This window comes from Mustela nigripes, chromosome 8, assembly GCF_022355385.1.
Source record: "Mustela nigripes isolate SB6536 chromosome 8, MUSNIG.SB6536, whole genome shotgun sequence".
Classification (NCBI taxonomy): Eukaryota; Metazoa; Chordata; class Mammalia; order Carnivora; family Mustelidae; genus Mustela; species Mustela nigripes.
The window spans coordinates 67,076,878-67,099,320 of record NC_081564.1 but is presented as its reverse complement, the minus strand read 5'-3'; the positions used below and the strand labels follow the sequence as shown (position 1 = coordinate 67,099,320).

The 22,443-nt window shown below is 39.0% G+C and overlaps 1 protein-coding gene across 2 annotated transcripts in view; it reads left to right on the top strand.

The window, feature by feature from the left end:
* The window catches only part of DYM (dymeclin), a 335,066-nt gene that overhangs the window by 42,268 nt on the left and 270,355 nt on the right, over window positions 1–22,443 (top strand). For both annotated transcript variants that reach the window (XM_059409625.1, XM_059409626.1), the window contains exons 3-5: window positions 11,932–11,984; window positions 20,833–20,926; window positions 21,913–22,046. In XM_059409625.1, the coding sequence (XP_059265608.1) occupies window positions 11,932–11,984; window positions 20,833–20,926; window positions 21,913–22,046 (281 nt within the window). The remainder of the gene's footprint in view (window positions 1–11,931; window positions 11,985–20,832; window positions 20,927–21,912; window positions 22,047–22,443) is intronic.

The window sequence follows — 22,443 nt, the reverse complement described above, 5'->3', positions numbered from 1 at the left end:
ACTCTCTCCGACCAAAATAAATAAATAAATAAATAAATAAATAAATAAATAAATAAGTCTGCCTTTGGGGTACCGACTGGGTGGCTCAGTCAGTAAGGTGTCTGCCTTTGGCTCGGCTCATGATCCCAGGGTTCTGGGATGGAGCCCCGCGTCAGGCACCCTGCTCAAGCAGGGAACCTACTTCTCTCTCTCCTGCTCCCCCTGCTTGTGAGTTCTCTCTCTCTCTCTCTGTCAATAAATAAATAAAATCTTTAAACAAATAAAATTTTAAAATTTGCTTTTATGTGGGAACCGACATACCTTGCGTATCTGAGAGTATGGTAAGACTCTTACTTGGGTTGCAGTGTTGTTTTACAACCAGTTGGTAAGACTGTTTTCTAAGATTATGTGTTATTCAACCTCTTCTTTCTTTCCTTAATCCCCGAGGGCCAGCCCCATGGCCTGGCAGAATCCCTTAGTACCTCTTGTGTTACTCAAAAATCCAAAGTGTGGACAGATGAAGAATGAGACGGATGGGTTGGTAGAAGAGAAATGGAAGAGTCCAGGCATGGGCAGGGAACCAACGGTAGATTGTGGGACGCGCTGAAGGGTCACAAACAATTCCTCCTGGTGGGTCGTATTGGCTCCATCATACGGGTCACGGGGAAGTTCAGTTAGCAGCCGAAGTGTGCTGCTCCTGCGCACAGCAGTGGCGACTGTTTGGGTTGGCAGCTGAGGCCTGGCTGACCTCTTACACCAGCTGACTAAAATATTGTAAATAACTCTTCCATAGTTTCACGGGTGACAATTAACAGGAATAGGTATTTAGTTTATTAGATGACTCTTTTTATATATTTATTTTGGTTGCCGAAACTAGAATTCTTGAACTACAGCTTCGTATGAAATTAGCTTTTTTTTCCCTACCAACAAATGTTCTTTCTTGTTTATTGGTCAGTTTTGGAAACTGCTTGCCACCTCACAGGGGTGCTGTGTTGGTGAATGGAGGGATGTATGCTCTTAACACTGAGCTCCGTCCATTTTGTTCTTCCGTGTACGAAGGGATGTCGGGGTTTCGGCGAGGTAGTGGGGGGACAGCAGACCTAATCAGCTGGGACAAGGTGGTTTCTCTTCTCTCCTTTCACCTCGTGAATTGTGGCTGGAGACACTGGAGACATTTTCTGCATAAGTGGCTGATACAGTTGATCATCTATTTCTGTAATGAAAAAATAGACACAATTATTTTTTACTTAATATTTGCTATTTTTTTTTCTTTTTCCATCAAAACTGAACATTTCTGTATCCTCTCCACTGTACCATTTTTGAAGTTAAGGCCAGAGTTCTTTGTCTGAGGACCATGACATGGAGTTTAAGTTCAAAGCAGTTGCAAACTCTCTGTACAGTAGTTCTTGGTGGGCCCCCCTGTTATTTAATACAAAAATGGTCTGCCTGGTGTGATGAAGGAGTGCCGGTGGTGTTCGATAGACTCTGCTCTGACTTTACAGTGGTGTGATGATAATTTGCCAGTTAGACATCACATCCTTTATGAATTCCTTTGAATAGGCTGTTTTAGAGGGAAAAGAAATTCTGTGATTGTCATATAGGTGCTTATTCTTGCTTTCTGTCGGTATATGTTTTTCTGAATATTAAGATCACAGGATTTCGTGTCAAAAGATCTGAGCATATGATTTTGCAAATTTAGGAATATGTGTGGGATTATAAGCCATAGCTATGCACTTCTGTGGGGAGTGATAATTCATTAAATCATCCTGCAGTGTAATTTGCAGTACTCATTGGAACAGAAGTGTTCATTGACCTAGCAATTGCAGTTCTGGAGTTTATGTTGAGATAATTGGACAGGTTCAGAAATATATGCAGAAAGATACATGTGTGAAGACAATGTTTATGAAAGGAAATTGCTAACAACCTAATGTTCGTGAGTAAGGAGATTGATAAAAAATGAAAATGATGCATCTGCATACTGTTAATGTTACACAGTCATTAAAAATGATCATATGTTTATAAAAAAGGGAAAAGATCCACAGCATTTTAGATGGTTAAAGCCAATTATAAAACCATTCATATACTGTAATTTATTCAAGCAAAATTGTGTAGAAGTCTGGATTTTAAAAATGTGTTTATTCATATAACACTTGTGTAGCTTTATTTTTATGATTTGCTTTTTAAAATTTGTTATTTTAATATAATTACAGATTCACAGGAGGTTGCCAGAAATGTACAAAGAGGTCCCTGGCATACTGCACTCATCTCCCGCAGTGGTAACAACTCCCATAACTATAGTTCAGTATCAAAGCCAGGAAACTGACGTTGGTACTATCCATGAAGGTTATTGGAACTTCAGCAGTTAGTTATACATGGCACACATTTGTTGTGTGTTTATATAGCTCTGTACAATTTTATCACATGTATAGTCTTGTATAACCACTACCGCAATCAAGATGCTTACCTGTTTCATCCCAACAAAGCTCCCTTGTGCTTTTCCTTTATAGCTGCACGAACCCCCACCCCCTCATCTCTAATTCTTGGCAGACGCTGATCAGTTTTCAATCTCTGTCATTTTGTTATTTCAAGAAAGTTATGTAGATTCTGAGATTTTGAGATTGGCTCTTTTCACTCAGGATAATGCCCTTGAGATCCATTCAAGTTGTGTATATTAGTAGTTCATTCCTTTTTATTGCTGAGTAGTAGTCTGTGTTGTATATGTATCATAGTTTTTTTTCTTAAGATTTTATTTATTCATTTGACAGACAGAGATCACAAGTAGGCAGAGAGGCAGGCAGAGAGGAGGAAGCAGGCTCCCCGCTGAGCAGAGAGCCCAATGTGGGGCTCGATCCCAGGACCCTGTGATCATGACCTGAGCTGAAGGCAGAGGCTTTAATCCACTGAGCCACCCACGCGCCCCTCATAGTTTGTTTAAATGATGATTCACTGAAGGATGTTTGCATTGTTTCTAGTTTGGGTCTATTATGAGTAAACCTGTCGTGAGCAGTTGTGTACAGGTTTTCAGGTGAATATAAGTTTTTATTTCTTTGAGATAAATGGTCAACTGTGCAGTCACTGGGTTGTATGGTAAGAGCAGGTTGAAGTGTATTTTTTTTTAATTATTTTTTAAAATTTATTTTTAACTGACGTATAGTTGGCATATTATGTTAGTTCTAGCTGTACAGCCCAGTGAAATGATAATTGTATACATAACAAAATTCTCACTATGATAAGTGTAGTTACCAAGTGCACGTTTGGTGTTACACAAACTATCAAACTGTTTCCTGGTGGCTATATCATTTTATATTCCCATCAGTAATGTATGTGAGATCCATTTTCTCTGTGTCCTTGCCAGTATTTGCTGTTGTCACTTGTCACTCCTTTTTTTTTTCTTTGTTTAGCAGTTCTGATAGCTGTATAGTGTTACCTCTGTCTTTATTTAGTATGGCTCATTTCTACAAAAATAAAACCTTTTTTTACAAACGATTTTTTTAATTTGAGAGAGTGCACAAACAGGGAGAGAAACAGAGGAAGAGGGAGAAGCAGATTCCCTGCTGATCAGGAAGCCTGCTGTGGGGCTTGATCCCAGGACCCTGAGATTGTGACCTGAGCCAAAGGCAGACACTTAACCGATTGAGCCACCGAGGTGCCCCCCAAAACATTTTCTTTTAAAAAAGAAAAAGTAAGGGCACCTGGGTAGCTCAGTGGGTTAAGCGTCTGCCTTCGGCTCAGGGCATGATGTCAGGGTCCTGGGATCAGCCCCACATCGGGCTCCCTGCTCAGCAGGGGGCCTGCATCCCCACCCCTCTGCCTGCTTGCGGTCTCTCTCTGTGTGTCTAATAAATAAATAAAATCTTTTAAAAAATTACCTAGATATAAGCCTCCGTTCTGCCATTTATTAAAAGTAACGTAAAATTGAGAAGTTTTGTTAGGTGACAAAGGACTTTTGATTTCCTTGGTAATCCACTAGGGTTGTTCATCTGTAGTAAAACATGAATGTAAGTAAGATCAAAGCAGATCGCCTACAGTTGTTTGACACAAAATGTATAAAGCTGCTTAAAGAGTTACTGAATTTTGTTTTATCCTTCCTTCTGTGTCATGCAGGAAAGACGGGAAGTGTCATGCAGGAAAGACGGGAAGATCGACAAATTACTCGTCAGGTGTATTTAAGAATAAATCTATGCAGATTTGATAGTTTACTACATACGGTTTCGTTTTATTTTTGTGTGGTGGGTTAGGAACTCACATTCATTGAGCTGTGTGCTGCATGCTCTATACCCTGCCGTATACTCCTTATATCTATCCTGTGAGTTGGTGATATCCTTAGCTTCATTTCGCAGATGAGCAACTGAGTCTCTCAAATGAAGTAACTTGGCTAGGTTATACCATTGATAATTGTCATTATCATTAATCATTAACATGGTCGGAAAGTCATTTGCTAGTGTGCAGAAGTGATGGGAACCGTTGAGAGGCTGTATGCTTGGTCAGGTACTGGAAGTGACTGGCATGTGAATGTAGTGGATGCAGAGACATTCTCTAGCCTTCCTGTTGATATTCCTGCCCAGTATTCCAATTGTTGTATAATTTTAGTGGAATTCAACTAGATTTTTTAAAACAGTAAACATTTAAACTTGACTGTTTAAAGTCAAGTGTTCTGCCTTAGTAACAGTTAAGATAGTAGTTTATCTAAGTTTGCAGGTGCAACACTTGGCCGTAGTCTTAATTCTAGTATTGTGACTGTGTTCAGGCTTTCTTTATCATATGCATCCCTGGAAGCATTAGTTTGAGTCATTTTTGTTGTTCTAAAAGTCTAAAAAGATGGTTGGAATCAGGGTCAAACATTTAACTGTTGTGTAGCTGGAGCACCTTGCTGCTGCTCTAAGAGTCGTGTTCTGTGTGTTTTTGATTCTGTGCTCCGTGGCTTCCCCCTTAATGCAGGGTGAAATCCAAACTCAGTGTGACTTTGAGGTTCTCTACTCTTCGGCTGTATTTTATCCTACCACTGTTCTCTGCCTATGCTTCCTGGTTATTTAAGTTTGGTTTTGCTGTATGTTAGCACATTCAACGGAAGGGGCATCAACTGTACTGGTTATTTGAGACCTAACTCACAAATCACTGAGCTGTATTATTGGTATTCACTGGGGAATTTGGTCTTAGAAGCTGACTTTGAGGTTGGTAGAGTTCTCCTAGGGAGATTATCTTCAGGAAATCAAAGGAACAGAAATGGCAGTGGTAACGTTTAAGAACTTGGCTGTAGTTGTGAAAATTTTAATAACCACTTCATTGCTGAATTACCTTTAGGGAAGTTCAGTGAAGGTTCTTAGTACTAGAAAAATCCCTAAACCAGTTTCACAGTTTCTTGAGATATGTGTGTGTGATTCTGGGGAACATCTCTCCAGTCCCACGGGTCTTACTGTTATCCCAGTGTCACCAGCAAAACTGAGACTCCTGTGAGACTCCCTTTGTTTGTGTTGCTGTGGAAGAGTGGCCAAACCCTGGGTGGGAGGAGCCTACTATGTTATCACAGAGAAGGATTGCTTCAGACTGAGCTTCGCCTGATAATCGATCAGTGTGGTTGTTTTATCTACAGTTTAGTTCATGTACAAAAGTTTGATTAAGAGATGACTAGTTTTGGGCTCCTGGCTGGCTCAGTCGTTAAGCGTCTGCCTTTAGCTCAGGTCATGGTCCCAAGGGTCCTGGGATTTAGCCCCTCATCGGGCTCCCTGCTCAGTGGGAAGCCTGCTTCTCCCTCTCCCACTCCCCTTGCTTGTGTTCCCTCTCTCACTGTCTCTCTATCAAATAAATAATCTTAGGAAAAAAAAAAAGAGAGAGATGACTAGTTTTATCGTTTCTCGGCCTTTTGGCTAAGATCAAGTGAAGAGATGACTAGTTTTGAGTATTTATTATCCCTAACATCCCATTATCAACATTTAAACAGTTGACCTCGAGTTGTAGAGTTTTGTGTACAGTGAGTTTGGAGTTCCCTGTGGGGTGCTCATTTATTGAATCTGTATTGGTGTAAATATTTGCTGCCCTTTTGCCCTCTTTTTGCATTCTCCCAGTACCCCAAATCTGCCTTCAGAAACAACATTCGGTTTCTAATTGTAATTGTCTTGGAAACATTGGCTGATTTTGCAGCACCATTTTACTTTTATTTACTGCAAATGATGATTTGTTAGTCGCCTGCTGCCAGAGCATCTGAGCTCATTTGTTTAACTAAAACAGCCCTGTGCGTAGATTCCTAAATACGCGGCAACAGTTACCAACCACCCCGGTTGCTTACCACCTCATTTTAGCTCTAAATCAAGCAAATGAAAACGAAGACTATTCCTAAAATGTTCCAAGAAGTTTCGAAAATTGGAGGATAGAGGGATGAGAGGAAGGGGAATTCTATTATAACGATCAGCATGTTGCTTTTGGCCGGGGCGGTGTGCCTGGCTGATTTCCTTTGTAGAAATAAGTGAGGCTTCAGGGTGCGGAACTTGTGCTCCTCCTGACGGTTCTGTGAACCTGTGATTTACTGGGTCATGACCAAGTGTTATTCTTCTGGGAGGCGTGGGTAATTGAGACATTTTCCCTGGCCTCCTTCATTTACAGTTTGGGCACTGGAGATGCTTCTGACCCAAAGTGGTGATTGTTGAGGGGGTGGAGGCAGTGGTGCTCCTGGAGCTCATAGCCCTGTGGAGGGGACCCAGGCCTGCCCAGCCTGATTACACGGCCTGATTGCACACCACCCACAGGTGCTGGCTGGCTTACCGCAAGAGGGAACTTTCCAAGAGAGGGGGGGCTGATTCCCCACCTTTCCCCTCTCTTCATCCTTGAGTGACAAACTGCTTCAGAAAGAAATAGTATTTCATACTTGGAATTAAATAGATGTATTTTTTAAATATTTTAATAAAAATTTAAGCTCTGGGGCAGACCTTGCCTCGAGGGTTGGAGAGTGTGAGGTGCTTCTGGAGGAATAGGGGGAAATAATTAGTTTTGTCTTCTAACAAAGTGTCTGACGATGGCATTCCCTCGGTCAGGACATTTTTATTATGTGCCTGCTTTGTACCAGGTTGGGAATGCCGGGATGAATGAGGACCCCACAGGCTTGGAGCAGAGGGACACACAGACGAGAAGTTGGGCAAAGTTGCTACTAAGTACTCAGTTTTATAATTGGGTGCTTTTGGGGCAGAGACCAGAGACCTGTTCTTATGTGATCAAAGAAGATTTTCTGGAGGAAGTGATGTCCAAGCCAGCCTTACTAATAGATGTTGGAATTAATCATTTTTTCAGGCTAGTATTGTATGAAAAATAAATCGGAACCCTGTTTTGGGACCATTCAGTGCCTTTCTGTTGATAACAAATTGAGAAACTGAACTCCAGACATCATCTGGTTAGGGTACTTTTCTAGTATTCTGGTTTTCCATTCTCCAATGTAGATTAGCCTCTGCTTTCCAGAATGTGCCCGGCTGTGTGATGGCCATGTTTTTTGCATGTGTTGTTACTCAATGTCTGGAAAACCCTCCCCTTTTCCCTCCCCTTTGTCTGCCAGACTGACTTCTTTTGCAGTTACTTCCTCGGGGATGTCTTCCTTGACTGCTCCTGGGGTAGGTTGGAGGCACCTCCTATGAGTTCAAGGGCTAGCCTTGATCTTGGGGTTTCCCCTCCACCAAATAGTCTGTCTACTTCTTTATTTCTAAATGTAACTTGAAGACAGAGGCAGCATCTTTCAGAGAACCTGGGATGACCCAAGTGTCCAGGCAGTGTTTGCTGAATGAATAGGCATAGAAGCTTTTGAAGATTGTAGCCTCATGTATATAATTGAAGCTCTTGTTTCCAGCCAGTTTTAAGAGAGTGTTATTGACTGAAGAAGATAGAAGCACTACTGAGACAGATTTTATGCATGTGGTTGAGTTATTAACCTCATAAAGCTATTTGCAGTCTTTTGCATTTATACCTCTTTTATTTTTTGCCTGAGTAACCAATAAATTGAGTAACTCATAGTTTCTACTTCCTGCCAACTGCTAATGTATATTATTAAATCAGACCACAGTGATTCATTAATTAGAAGTCTTTTGGTTATTAACAAAAATCAATTGATTAAGCATATGCCAGAATGAGGGGCATATGTGATGAACAGACAGGGATATCTCATTGAATCTAAGGTCGAGAACATAGCTGGGCTCTTGGAAGAACCGACCCCAAGAATCTGAAGGCCAGCGGGAATTCCGAGAGTCCTTTCTGTTGGCTTCTGCTTTCTCCTCAAAGTTCCTTCATTTGTTTTTCTTACTAACTGGCTTTCTCTGCTTCTCAGTGGATAGAGGAGGGTTTCTCCCAACTCTCAGCGTTGCAGCCTAATTCCAGGTGTATGGAAAATCTGTCTTTCCATCTCAGATCCAAATTCCCCAAGACTGGAGTGGCTTACAGTAGATTCTATCCCTGATTGAGTCAGCAGTGACCAGGGAGTGGGGTCATGCTAAACAACCCTGTTAGGTGGGAAGATAAGAGAAAAGGATGGGGGAGATCAGCAGACTGACACCATGAGGCAGTCAGACAATGAAAATAGTTTTATAAATAAAAATATGGTGACAAAGACTAGAGACCCATACACGGTTTGTTGTAGGATCATTTTGGGGTTATTTTGCCTAAAAAAATTTTTTTTCAACCTTGGGTGAAACTTGCAGATTTAACTTTGAAAAGATACTTACCTTTTTTTTTTTTTTTTAAGGATTTTATTTATTTATTTGACAGAGATCAAATAGGCAGAGAGGCATGCAGAAAGAGAGAGAAGCAGGCTCCCCACTGAGCAGGGATCCTGATGTGGGGCTTGATCCCAGGACCCTGAGATCATGACCTGAGGCAAAGGCAGAGGTTTAAGCCACTGAGCCACCCAGGCATCCCAGATATTTACCTTTTTGAGTGTGAATATAATTTGAGATTCCTAAGGTAATGGCATGTTCACTGAAGTAATGAGTAGGTTTTAGCTTTATGTGTGTGTATAATACTTAAACATGATACTGTCTTTACTTGTTGGGAGACAGGTTCTAGAGTGGCTCTCATGCGAATAAAAGGGGAGACCCACATAATTTAAAGTTTTCCAACAACCACATTAGAAAAGTGAAGCAGGTGAAATCAATTTTAATAATATAGCCATATGTATTTATGTATATATTAAAAGAGGATTTGTAACTCTTCTGCTTATTAGAAGAGGTCATCATGGGATTTAAATATGCTAATAAATTTGAAAGTGCTGTGAGAAACGTTTAAAGGGTTATATAAGCAGAAAGCATTATTTTAATTAACTGGGGGAAAACCCACTACATTTTGGAATCAATAGCTAGCTATCATTTCCTGAGGTTTTACTCTGTGCTGGACACTATTCTAAGCACTTCATATGTGTTAGGTGACCTAATGATGACGATGCTTGTGGAGCAGGCGTGCTCGTGATGATCTCTGTTGTGTAAATGAGGAAATGAAGACATAAAGAGTTAAGAAACTAGCCTAAGTCACGTAGGTTGTAACTAGTTGAGCTGGAATTGGAAGTGGAATGTGCTTTTTTTTTTTTTTTAATTTTATTGTGGCAAAATAGACACAACAGAAAATTGATCATTTTAACCATTTTTTAAAAAAAAGTTTATTTATGTTAGAGAGTCGGGGGGTGGGGAGAACGCAGGGTGGGGAGGGGCAGAGGGAGAAGGAGAGAGAGTCTCAAGCAGACTCCATGCTGAGCGCAGAGCCCAACATCCATCCCAGTCTGACCCTGAGATCATGACCTGAGCCAAAACCAAGAGTTGGACACTTAGTGGACTGAGCCACCCAGGTGCCCCTCATTTTAACCATTTTTAAGTGGACACTTCTGTGGCATTAAATATGTTCACTTTGTTGTTTAATGCACCATCCATCTCCAGAACTCTTTCATCTTCCCAAACTGAAACTCTACCCATTAAACACTGACTTCCCATCTCCTCTGCCTCCAACTTCACCATTGGGAACCACCATTCTACTTTCCTCCCTATGAATTTGACTACTCTAGGAGTCTTATATAAGTGGAATCATACAGTATTTGTCTTTTTGTGGCTGGTTTGTTTCACTTAGCATAATGTCTTAAAGGTTCATCTATGTTGTAACGTGTCAGAATTTCTTTCCTTTTTAAGGCTGAATAATATTTCATTGTATGGATGTGTACCATATTTTGTATCATGATTCATCCATTGATGGACACTTTGGTTGCTTCTGCTTTTGCCTTTTGTAAATGATGGTGAACATGGTGTACATGTATCAGTATGAATCCCTGTGTTCAGTCCTTTTTGGGTGTATGTATAACCAGAAATGGAATTGCTTGGTCACATAGTAATTATATATTTAATTTTTTGAGAAATTGCCATACTCTTTTTCATAGCCGCTGCACCATTTTACATGCTCACCAGCTGTGCACGAGGGTCCCCATTTCTCTACATCCCCTTCAATATTTACTTTTTTCTTTCCAATAGCCATTTTAATAGGTCTGAAAGCAGTATCTCATTGTGGTTTTGATTTACATTTCCCTAATGACTAGTGTTGTTGTACATCTTTTCATATATACCTGTTAGCCTTTTGTATGTCTTCTTTGGAGAAATATCTGTTTAAATCCTTTGTCCATTTTTATTTTTTTATTTTTTATTTTTTATTTTTTTAAAGATTTTATTTATTTATTTGTCATAGAGAGAGAAGCGAGAGCAAGCACAGACAGACAGAGTGACAGGCAGAGGCAGAGGGAGAAGCAGGCTCCCCGCCAAGCAAGGAGCCCGATGTGGGACTCGATCCCAGGATGCTGGGATCATGACCTGAGCCGAAGGCAGCCACTTAACCAACTGAGCCACCCAGGCGTCCCCCCCCTTTGTCCATTTTTAAATTGGATTGTTTTTGTGGGCTTTTTTGTTGCTGTTCTTGAGTCAGACATTTTTGTTTGTTTGTTTGTGTATTCCAGATATTAGTCTTAATCAGATACATTATTTGCAAATATTTTCTCCCATTTTGTTGGGTTGACTTTTTACTCTGTGATAGTATCCTTTGATGTGCAAAAGCTCTTAATTTTGGTAAAGCCCAACTTATGTATTTTTTTCTTTTCATGTCTTCGGTTTTAGTGTCATATCCAAGAACTCATTGCCGAATTCAATGTCATAAAGCTTTCCCCTATGTTTTTTATTTCTGAGTTTTATGTCTGTCTGTGTCTGTACCTCTTGTCTCTGTCTCTATTTCTATTTTTCTGTGTTGTTTTTTCCATATGTTTATAAATTATTGAAGCTTATGTATATGTTCTCTCTCTTTTCTTCCCTTGTTCCTTGCTTTGTTGTTGATCTGTTTGAAGGTATTGCAGATATCACGAGATTCCATATATCTCCTAAAAATAATGGCATTTTCCCCAAATAACTATAACCCCATGATTGGTACTGCTCTTGGAACTGGGCAGCTGGGGCCCCTGCTCTGTGCTTGGTACTTTGGAGTGACTTTCTTGCATTTTTCTAAGTCTCTCCATTCCTCCCTTTCCCCTGCCCCAGTGCCTGAAAGTTGGGGCTCCTCGAGTGCTTCTCTTTTAGGAATCTCATTGAGAGGCACCTGGAGGTCTCAGTTGTTAAACGTCTGCCTTTGGCTCAGGTCATGATCCTGGGGTCCTGGGATTGAGCCCTGCGTTGGCCTTCCTGCTGGGTGGGAGGTCTGCTTCTTTCCCCTGGCTTGTGTTCCCTCTCTCTGTCAAATAAATAAATAAAATCTTAAAAAAAAATCTTATATTGAGAATTATAGTACATTTTCTAATTATGTTGAAAACAGAAGCTTAACTCTATTTTGTTGATTTTATTGTTTACTGCTACATATGCCATATTTTCTTCCTAAATTGTTTTTCTCTTTATTTTTGTATATTTCTTTAACTGGTTAGCATGTACTTATTTAGTGTTGTAGTTATTAATTACCTTTTTTCTCTCTCTCCAGCAATGAGCTGAAGCTTTTGGAGGAAGCAACCATTTCAGTCTGCAGGTCTTTAGGTAAGGGGCAAAATGAGCCTGCGTATATATGTATGTGTGTGGCATTTGTTTCAAAATTTCTGTTAAAAGTTTTGGTAGTATAATATGAATTGAAATAATGAAGTGATATATTCTTGATGATAATATTTAGTAATACTTCAATTTATGGTGCTCAATAATGTCATTAGAAAGGAACATTTTAGTCAATAGGAAAAAAGACACATGTTTAGCTTACTTGCAGGAGTGGTAATGGACTCTGCTAAGACATGCTCTTTCAGCTTGTTCTTTTCTTTTTTTTTTTTTTTTTTTTTTTTTTTTTAAAGATTTTATTTATTTATTTGTAAGAGAGAGAGAGTGAGAGCGAGCACAGGCAGACAGAGTGGAAGGCAGAGTCAGAGGGAGAAGCAGGCTCCCTGCGGAGCAAGGAGCCCGATGTGGGACTCGATCCCAGGACGCTGGGATCATGACCTGAGCCGAAGGCAGCTGCTTAACCAACTGAGCCACCCAGGCGTCCCTGTTCTTTTCTTTTTTTTAATTGAAGAATAGTTAACATACAATGTTACCTTAGCTTCAGGTGTGCAACATATAGTGATTTGATTTTGAATTGACATTTATATACATTAGGAAATGCTCACCATGATAGGTCTTGTTATCAATTGTCCGCATACACTACAATATTATTGACTCTATTTCCTTTGCTTTACTTTATGGTCCCTGTGACTTACTTATTTTATAACTGGAAGTTTGTACCTCTTAATCCCCTTCACCCATTTCACCCATTCCTCCCTCTCCCCACCAATTGCCCCCAGCAACTACCACTTTGTTCTCTATATTTATAATTCTGTTTTGTTTGATTTTTTTTGTTTGGTTCCCCATATAAGTGAAGTCATATAGTATTGATCTCTCTCAGACTCTCAGACTTCTTTCACTTAGCTCAGCGCCCTCCCTGTCCCTCCATGTTACTACACATGGCAGGACTTCATTCTTGTTTATGGCAGAGTAATATTCCATTGTAAGCATATACCACATTGCCTTTATCCATCTATCAGTGGACACCTGTTGGCTGTTGTAGATGCTGCAATGAACCTGGGGGTGCAGGTCGCTATAGAAGTTAGTGTTTTTGTCTTCTTCAGATAAATACCTAGAAGTGGAATTGCTGGGTCATTTGGTAGTTCTATTTTTAATTTTTCTGAGGAACTTCATACCATTTTCCACAATAGTTGCCCAGTTTACATTTCCTACCAATAGGGCATGAGGGTTCTCTTCTTCATATCCTGGCCAACACTTCCCAGTTCTAGTCTTCTTTATTTTAGCCATGCTGACAGATGTGAGGCAAAATCTCATCGTGCCTTTGACTTACATTTCCCTCATGACTAATGATGTTGAGCATCTTTTCTTATGTTTGTTGGACATGTGTATGTCTTCTTTGGGAAAATGTTTGGGTCTTCAGCTTCCTTTTTAATCACGTGGGGGTTTTTTGATGTTGACTTGTATGAATTCTTTATACATTTTGAATATTAACTTTTTTAAAAAATGATTTTATTTTTAAGTAATTTCTGTACCCCGCGTGGGGCTTGAGCTTGCAAGGGTGAGAACACGAGTTGCATGTTCCACTGATGGACCCAGCGAGGCACCCCTTGAATAGTAACTTCTTATTGGATATATGATTTGCAAATATCTTCTGCCATTCACTAGGTTGTTTTCATTTTGTTCACAGTTTCCTTCGCTGTGCAGAAGCTTTTTAGTTTTATTTGGTCCCACTTGTTTATTTTTTGCATTTGTTGCCCTTGCCTAAGGAGACAGATCCAAAAAAATATTGCTACGACTGAACTCCAAATTTACTGCCTATGTGTTCTTCTAGGAGTTTTCTGGTTTCACATCACACTTGTAGGTCATTAATCCATTTCAAATTTATTTTTGTATATGGTGTAAGAAGGTAGTTACCTGAGAGGACCCTTATTTTTTTCTTCTCCTTTGTTCATTAGACTTCTTCTTTAAACTGTTAAAATTAAGTGTTCCTCATTATACTTTTTTCTTTATGATTTTGCTTGTAATTTGATGAAGTTTTTTTTATTGGTTTATTAAGATCTTTTTTAGTTCTGAAATTTTCTATAGTTATGGCTTTGATTTTACTTGTGTTTGAGTTTCTTCTCCCCCAATGTAGGATCACCTGTTAACATTCAGGTTCGATGTCTGTTCTTTGCTTTCCATATCTTCTTTTTTCTTTGTCATCTTTCGCTTCTTGAATTTACTCCTTTATGTCTTTGATTCAGTCAGTGCTTTATACGTAACAGGTCTGTCAAGATTCTAGTACATCTTTTAGTTACTTCATTTTTTGGTTTTTAATCATTCTTTGTTTTAATCATTCTTTGTTTTTCCTGAACTTTAGACTACTCTCTTTTCATTATACTCATTTTTCCCAGTGGCTTTCTGTTTTTGTTGTTGTTGTTTTAAATAGGTGACTTTCTCATCTTCCACTGATGACGCTTGTTACTAAATTCATTTGACAGTTAAAAAAATACTTTATTTTTATTTATGTATTTATCTATCTATTTGAGAGAGAGAGAGAGCAAGAAAGAGCATGCGCGGGGTGTGGGGCAGAGGGAAAATTAGGCTCTCCACTGAGGAGGGAGCCCAGTGCTGGTCTGGTTCCCAGGACTTCGGGATCATGACTTGAGCCGAAGGCAGACACTTAACCAGCTGAGCCACCCAGGTGCCCCAGTCCTTTATTTTTTAAAAGTAGCTCCATTCCAATGTGGGGCTTGAATTCAGGACCCCAGGGGTCATATGTTCTACTGACTGAGCCAGCCAGGAGCCACACTGTTTGATAGTTTTGATTCAGCTCTTCGGGTGAAATTCTAGTGTAACTTATTCCTTACCTGAGTGTTACTGTTACTATTTTTTTCTTATTCCTTAAACCAGCAAATATTTATTGAGTTCCTGCTATATTTTAGGCTCTTTCCTATACCCTGTGCTTTGTAGTCTCAGAGCTGGTGTAGAAAGTGACTGGTGGGAGTTTTCTGGTTGGAGAAGACAGTGGGGTGAGTTGTTTTTTTTTTAAAGATTTATTTATTTGACAGATAGAACTCACAAGTAGGCAGAGAGGCAGGCAGAGAGAGAGGAGGAAGCAGACTAGCAGACTCCCTGTGGCGCAGAGAGCCTGATGTGGGGCTCGATCCCAGGGTTCTGGGATCATGACCTGAGCGGACGGCAGAGGCTTTAACCCACTGAGCCACCCAGGTGCCCCAGTGGGGGTAGATTTTGTCTTCGGAGGTACTTTGAAGCTGTTAACCTTGCGAACCATCCATTGATTACCAAGTAAATACTTAGATCATTTCTCTAAACTCTATCGTTAGTGAAAGTATTCTCTGTTTTGGTGGGGAGAAGGACTATCTGGATTTAGCATTTCTGTGAATTTGTATCTGTTTGTATGTTTTCATGGGTGTTTGATTTTTTAAAAGTTTCACCCTTCTAGAAATGAGGGCCAAATAACCCAGTAAATGGCTATAAGCTCATCTTTCAGTTCAATCATTTTGACTTCATGGGCAGGCCTCATCTGTATCTCTCACCGTTACATTCTACCCATACTTGAAAGTATGAAATATGTACAGAAAAGCTGACAACTGAAAAGGATATACAAAACAAACAACAGAAAGCGGTGTGTTCTCACATATTAGATTGAAACCTCAGGAGTCATATCATTTCATTCGTAAATATCTTGTAAGAATTTTTTTTTAAAGGAGACCAATGCTGTTATCTTACTAGGAAACCATTTTTAGCATTGTCACATAGCCACCGAGTGTTCAAATTTCTAATTGTCTTGGTTTTTGTGAATCAGGAATCGTATAGAGTCTGTATGTTATTATTGGTTATTATTGGTATATCTTTACAATTCTTTTCATAACTAGTTTCCTCTGGCAATTGTCTCTCTCTTCTTTTTCTCCTATTTATGGAAGAAAGTAGGTAGTAGAGTTTTTCCAGTGTAAATTTTGTTGATTGCATCCCCATGGATTGTTAACTTTTCTCTGTTCTCTGTATTTTCTGTATCTTTGGTATTGCATTTGGAGACACAGGGGTATTATAGTGAAGTATTGGGAAAGGTTCTTTCAGGGGCTAGGAGCAAGTCTAATCTCTCACCCAGATGGAAATTCTCTTTATAATACCCTTATCTTAGAGTTATTCAGACTTTGCTTGAATTCCTGTAGAAATAGGGAAGTCCCTTCCTCACACAAAAGCTGCTTAAGTTAACAGATTGCTACAACTTCTAGTGTCAAATGAGTTAGTTTTTTTTTAATTAAAAAAATATTTTATTGAAGTGAAACTCAACATAAAATTAACCATTTTATTTATTTGTTTATTTATTTATTACTAACATACAATGTTTCATTTGCCCCAGGGGTACAGGTCTGTGAATCATCAGTCTTCCTCAATTCACAGCACTCACTATAGCACATAACCTCCCCAATGTCCATAACCCAATCACCCTCTCCCTATCCCCCACCCCCATCCCCAGCAACCCTCAGTTTGTTTCCTGCGATTAAGATTCTCTTATGGTTTGTCTCCCTCCCTGGTCTCATGTTGTTTCATTTTTTCCCTCCTTGCCCGCCTCTCAAATTGCTCATATCCAAGAGTTCATATGATAATTGTCTTTCTCTGATTGACTGATTTCACTTAGCACAATACCCTCTAGTTCTATCCACGTCATTATGAATGGCAAGATTTCAGGTTTTTTGATGGCTGCATAGTATTCCGTTGTATAGCTATACCACATCTTCTTTATCCATTCATCTGTCAGTGGACATCTAGGCTCTTTCCATTGGCTGTTGTGGACCAGATTAGTTAGTTTTTAATTTAAGTACCATTGTTATCTTCATTTTAAAGTTGAGGACACAGTTGAGTTGTAGAGAGGTGAAGTAAGTTGCTAGGTGTCATAGCCAGTCAGTGGTGGAGCTGGGATTCGAACCTAGTGAGACTCTGTAGTCTAGTTCCATTATGCTTCTCTGTCTTCCTCTCAGCTATCGCATTCCCACTCTGGCTTCTAAAGCTTATTCAACCTCAACATAATATTTGATTTTTTTTTTTTTTAAGATTTATTTGTTTATTTTAGAGAGAGAGAAAGAGAGAGTGTGCCAGGGTAGGAGAGGCAGAGGGTAAGGAGAGAATCCCAAGCTGACACCTTGCTGAGGCCAGAGCCTGCATGGGGCTCAAACCCATGACTCTGAGATCATGATCTGAACTGAAATCAAGATTTGTGTGCTCAGCCAACTGAGCCACCGGGTGCCCCACAACATTTGATTTTTGCCAATTAACTTTGGTCCTGTTAAGTTCTGTCAAGGTGTTTTAGAATAGCAAGTCTGCCATTGGGTGGTGGTGTTTAAACATCAGGGAACATACTTTGTCTTATTAGTTGACTTTCCCCTCTACATCTTGTCTAAGAGTACTGTGAAAACTTAATTGTGTTAGAGTGTGTGCTCCATTAAGACCCGGTGTTCTAAGTATCTCCTTAGTCCCCGAAACAGAGCTGGGTCCACCTAAGTAGTTCAGTTAAACATGTGCTGAGTAAAGAAATGCAGAAGGTGTACAAAGCTTCAGTTACATCAGTCCAGTAGCCGGTTGCTCTTTCCAACAACACGGGTTGTTTTGCTTTGTTTTGTTTTTAAATAGATAACCATTTATAAATTCAAACAATTACTTATAAAGTCGTTCAGTAATAAAGGACCTATTGAGAGAACACAAGATTGTGAAGTTGGGGGTCTGAATTATGCTTGTAATCCTAGCATCCCCAGCTCTTTGTTTCAGTATTTTTATTTACAATAGCTCAATAATATTGATTCACAGAGATGCACTGGTGAACATGAACTATTTTAAACAGTTTATCTTGAAATCTCAGGGTATTCTCTCATTAAACCCCAAAGCTTGAAAGAGGAGTAGGAAATTTTTGTCTCAAAGTGAAACGGACTAGATTTAATATCTAATTACATATCTATTCTTGATGGTAAAGTTGAACAGAACCTTTCCTAACTGCCAGCCCATGCTGCACTTGCTGCTCCCAGCGCAGTTCTCCATCCTGCAATAAGGGGCATCGCCTGGGAGAGGCTGGAGCAGAATCTCCGGTCCCATTTGACGCATGCAAGACCAGAATTTAAACTTTAATGACTGCCTTGTGATTTAAAGGCCTATTAGACTTTGGGAAGCACTGTTCACTTCAGTAGGTGCAGGGAGATGGACCTGGGATTCTGCACGGCCAGTGGGGTCCCAGAAAATGCTCTTGCCACTGCTCTGTGAACCACATATCCGATAGCGAGGTGTTCCTGTTTCATGACAATGAGTAACATGCATTGACTCAAGCTGTGACAGGAACACTTACCCAGCAGGCCGACCCGAGTCAACTTGACGGTTACTGAGCACAAAGCAGGTATGCTGTCATGGTGTACTTATTCCCACGCATGATTTTTTTAAAGTATACATACCTGGATTTTAAAATATTTAAAATGTATTTGAAGCTTGGTACATCTTTCCAAATCTTTGACACATTTTCAAGAAGTTCAAATATATGCATAGAGATGGCAGCAAAAGCATAAACCTCAGGTCTGCATAAAAATGGATTTTTCTGGCAGCATAGGCCAGTGTGTTTGAGTGTTTGCATTTCCATTTTTTGAAGCAGTTAAAAATATATTTCAGAAGAAAAACAAATATTCAGAAGTCTGGAATCTTCGTTGTTTGAAAACCATTCGTAAAGCAAAAAGACTGGGCATTTGTCACTAACATTGTTGACTTTGGGCCCAACACTTAAACTTTCTGGGTCTCTCTTTTTTTCCTTTTAAAGATTTTATTTATTTGTTAGAGAAAGAGTGTGCTGGAGAGAGCACACACAAGCCAGGGGCGGGGGTTAGAGGGAGAGGGAGAAGCTGACTTTCTGCTGAGCAGGGAGCTCTGTGTAGGACTTGATCCCATGACCTGAGCTGAAGGCAGACACTTAAACAACTGAGCCACCCAGGTGCCCTCTTTTTCTTCAGTAAAATTAAAGGTTCTGACTAAACAGTTTCTCCCTTCCAAAGAGATTTTTCTTTAAGTTTTTATTTAGGGTCTGGTGAGTTAACAGACAGTGTAAGTGTGTGCAAGACAGTGATCAACACTGCCATCCGGTACCTGGTGCTCATCACAACAAAGGCCCTCCCTAACCTTCCCGTCACCTGTTCCAGCCATCCTCCCACCCCCTCCCCTCTGGGAACCATCACTTTGTTCTCCAGAGTTAAGTTTCTTGGTTTGTCTCTCTCTCTTTTTTTCCTTTCCTTGTTTGTTTTGTTACTTACATTCCACATATGAGTGAAATCATAGCGTACTTGTCTTTCTCTGGCTGATTTTGCTTAGCATAATACCATCTAGCTCTGATGGGTTCTTAACCTTTGTCCTTCTGTGATGTATTAGGGTTAACCAGTGACCCAGTAAAGCTAATGGTGTAAATTCTAGTTCAGATCCAAAGACCTGAGAGTCGAAAGGGCCAGTGTTTAAGTCCTTGTGCAAGGGTAGAAGACCAATGTATTAGTTCCACAGTGAGGCAGAGAGAGAGGATTGAGCCTTCCTCTGACTTTTGTTCTGTTCAGGCCTTTAATGTATTGGAGGATGCTTGCTCACTTTGGAGAGGCCAGTCTGCTTTGCTCAGTTGAAAATTAAAGTGCAGGAACACCTTCACATACACATCCAGAAATAATGTTTAACCAGATATGTGGGCGTACTGTGGTCCAGTCCCATTGATTCATAAAACTAACTGTCACATATGTGTGACTGTGCAGACTGATAGAACTTTATATTTTAATTAAATCTAATTTTTTGATTATAGGGATTGGTATAGCACAGCATTTTAGAGCCAAGGATTGGAACCAATAGATAAGGATGTATCCTTGAGCAGTAACAACAGAGACATGAGGATCTGTGAAATGGAGGTGATATTCTCCCATAGTTGGTTTTAAGGATTAAATGAGTTGATGTGTGTAAAGCGCTTAGTGTATATTAGTCAGTGTCTGTTACCTGTTGTTTCTTTTGATGAGAAAAGTGAGGTTGGAGAAGAAAAGTAACTTGAGTTTTAATATTCCGTTAATTTAGACTTGGATCTAGAGATCAGATCTTCTGATTCTCATGATAGTATCTGCTTGATTCTTTGGCTGGATTTGCTGAAATGCTCACCTTTATACTTAAAAGTTTTTTAAAACAAATTCTTTAAAATTTTTTCTGATCAAATAACTTCTCCCTGGCCATATTGCTTTATGTTTCTGTTTATTTTTCATTAGAATGATTTATGATTATCTGAAAAGAGTTTTACCATTCTAGTTTATTGTATTCTGTGTACTAGGGATCATTTTTTTTTTTTTAACACTTGCCTGCTTTCTTTCTTTTCCTTTCCTTTCCCCTCCTTTCTTTTTTTTTTTTTTTTTCTTTTCCTTCCCACATGCCCTTGGAGCCCAGCATGGGGCTTGAACTCATGACCCTTTGAATAAGACCCAAGTTGAGATCAAGAGTCAAATGCTTAATGACTGAGCCATCCAGAGGTCCTTAACATTTGCTTTTCTAAGGAGAAAAATATGTATGTGTATAAATTAACTATATATCAGCTATTATTTTGAATTCTGAGATGAATTGGCTACTTTCTCATATTATGTCTATCATTTTCAGTTTACAGATCATTTTTGGTTCAGAATTAAGACCAAGTAGCAATTTCTCTCATTGTTTATTTTTCTTAATTAGATTGAAAGTACAGTAAGGTTTGCCTTGGAGCAACTTCAGTTTGACAACTTGGTTTTATAAATGCTGTAATATGTTCACTTTGATTTCAGTTAATTTTAACTTTCTAAAACCTTATCTTCTCTTGCAGTTGTAAACAACCCTCGAACGGGAAACCTTGGTGCGCTAATTAAGGTCTTCCTTTCTAGAACCAAAGAACTAAAACTTTCAGCAGAATGTCAGAAGTAAGCTAACTGATTAAATCATGTTCTCTTTATACTTAGGAATATGAGTATTTTTTTGGGGGGGGTAGAAATAGATTATGGTCTTTTGAAAGCTATAAAGGAATTCTCATTATTAAAAAGTAAAAGAGAGGTTATAATTTACTGTCCAAATCATTGTGGTAGGATTATGAATTCTGGAATCTGTTTGATTTCAGTATTTTAGATAGTCTTCAGAAATACATTGTTTAAGGCTAATAGTGATATAATTATTATTAAAAAAAGTAGTTCCTCTCCATTATCACCATTGCTCATATTTAGTTTGAATAATGAATAAGTTTGAGGATTATTTCATTCCATATTATTTCCTTTCTATCTTTTCTCATAGAGGAAAGAAGGCTCAGATTAGACATTGGAATATTATTTTAATTCCACCATAGCTAACATAGGTATTATAATTTTATATTTGATACATTGGAAGGTTAATCTATGCACTCAACCATTTTTAAAAACCATTTTGGATGGCAGACTCTTAAGAAATGGTTCATTGCCCTGCTTCCAAACAAATAATATTTAAAAAATTAAAAATTAAAGTTTCTTTTGAGTTCATGGTTACTAATACAAGGAGCAAGTATTGTATGGGGCTGCTGCTAACAGTGCCCTACTTAAAATTTTGGTTGTGTGCTTGCATATATTCTCTTTCTGTTATTATACTTAAAATTTTTTTTTCACTTTTCCTTGAACTGCCTGTGTATGGGACAAGTATGAAGTTCAGAACAATGAGCAGTCATGCCTAAGGAAAATATTTTTATTAGGTTGACTCACTAAAATACAGAGATGAAACATGAAGGAGACTGGAACAGTGTAATAAATCACGAACCATGAAGAGATAGAGTTATCGTCTTCATATTACAAGCAGAAGGGGCCAAATGCTTGAGAAATGAACTAGATAGCGCTCATGCTCTTGATTCAGTATGGATTCTCGTGTGATTTTGGTTTTTCCTTTGCAGCCACATCTTCATTTGGCAGACACACAATGCTTTGTTTATTATTTGCTGTTTGCTGAAAGTGTTCATCTGTGAGATGTCAGAGGAAGAACTGCAACTTCATTTTACTTACGAAGAAAAATCTCCCGGCAGTTACAGTAAGTATTGCCTTTGAAGATGTTCTAGGGATAGCGTGTGTGACAGGGAAGGATAGAATTTGAGGAATAAAAGTAGAATTTTGAAAATTCTATTTTTCTTTTTATAATTTTCATTTCTAAATGACCTGGCTCTCTGACTCTTTTTTCCTCCTGTATTAATTACAGTAAGCCAAGACACAAATTCTTTCTTTCTTTTTTTCCCTTTTTCTTTTTATATAAGAAAGCAAATAGGATTGAAACTTATATTTGCTTTGGACTTCCATGAATATGGAAAATAAAGTTAAAAACCACAAGTATACCTTTCAGAAAACAAAGATGTCAACGTTGGTTTTATTACCAGGGTAATGCATTATGGAAGACAGCCAATCAGAATCACAGATTTTGTAAATGTTAAAGA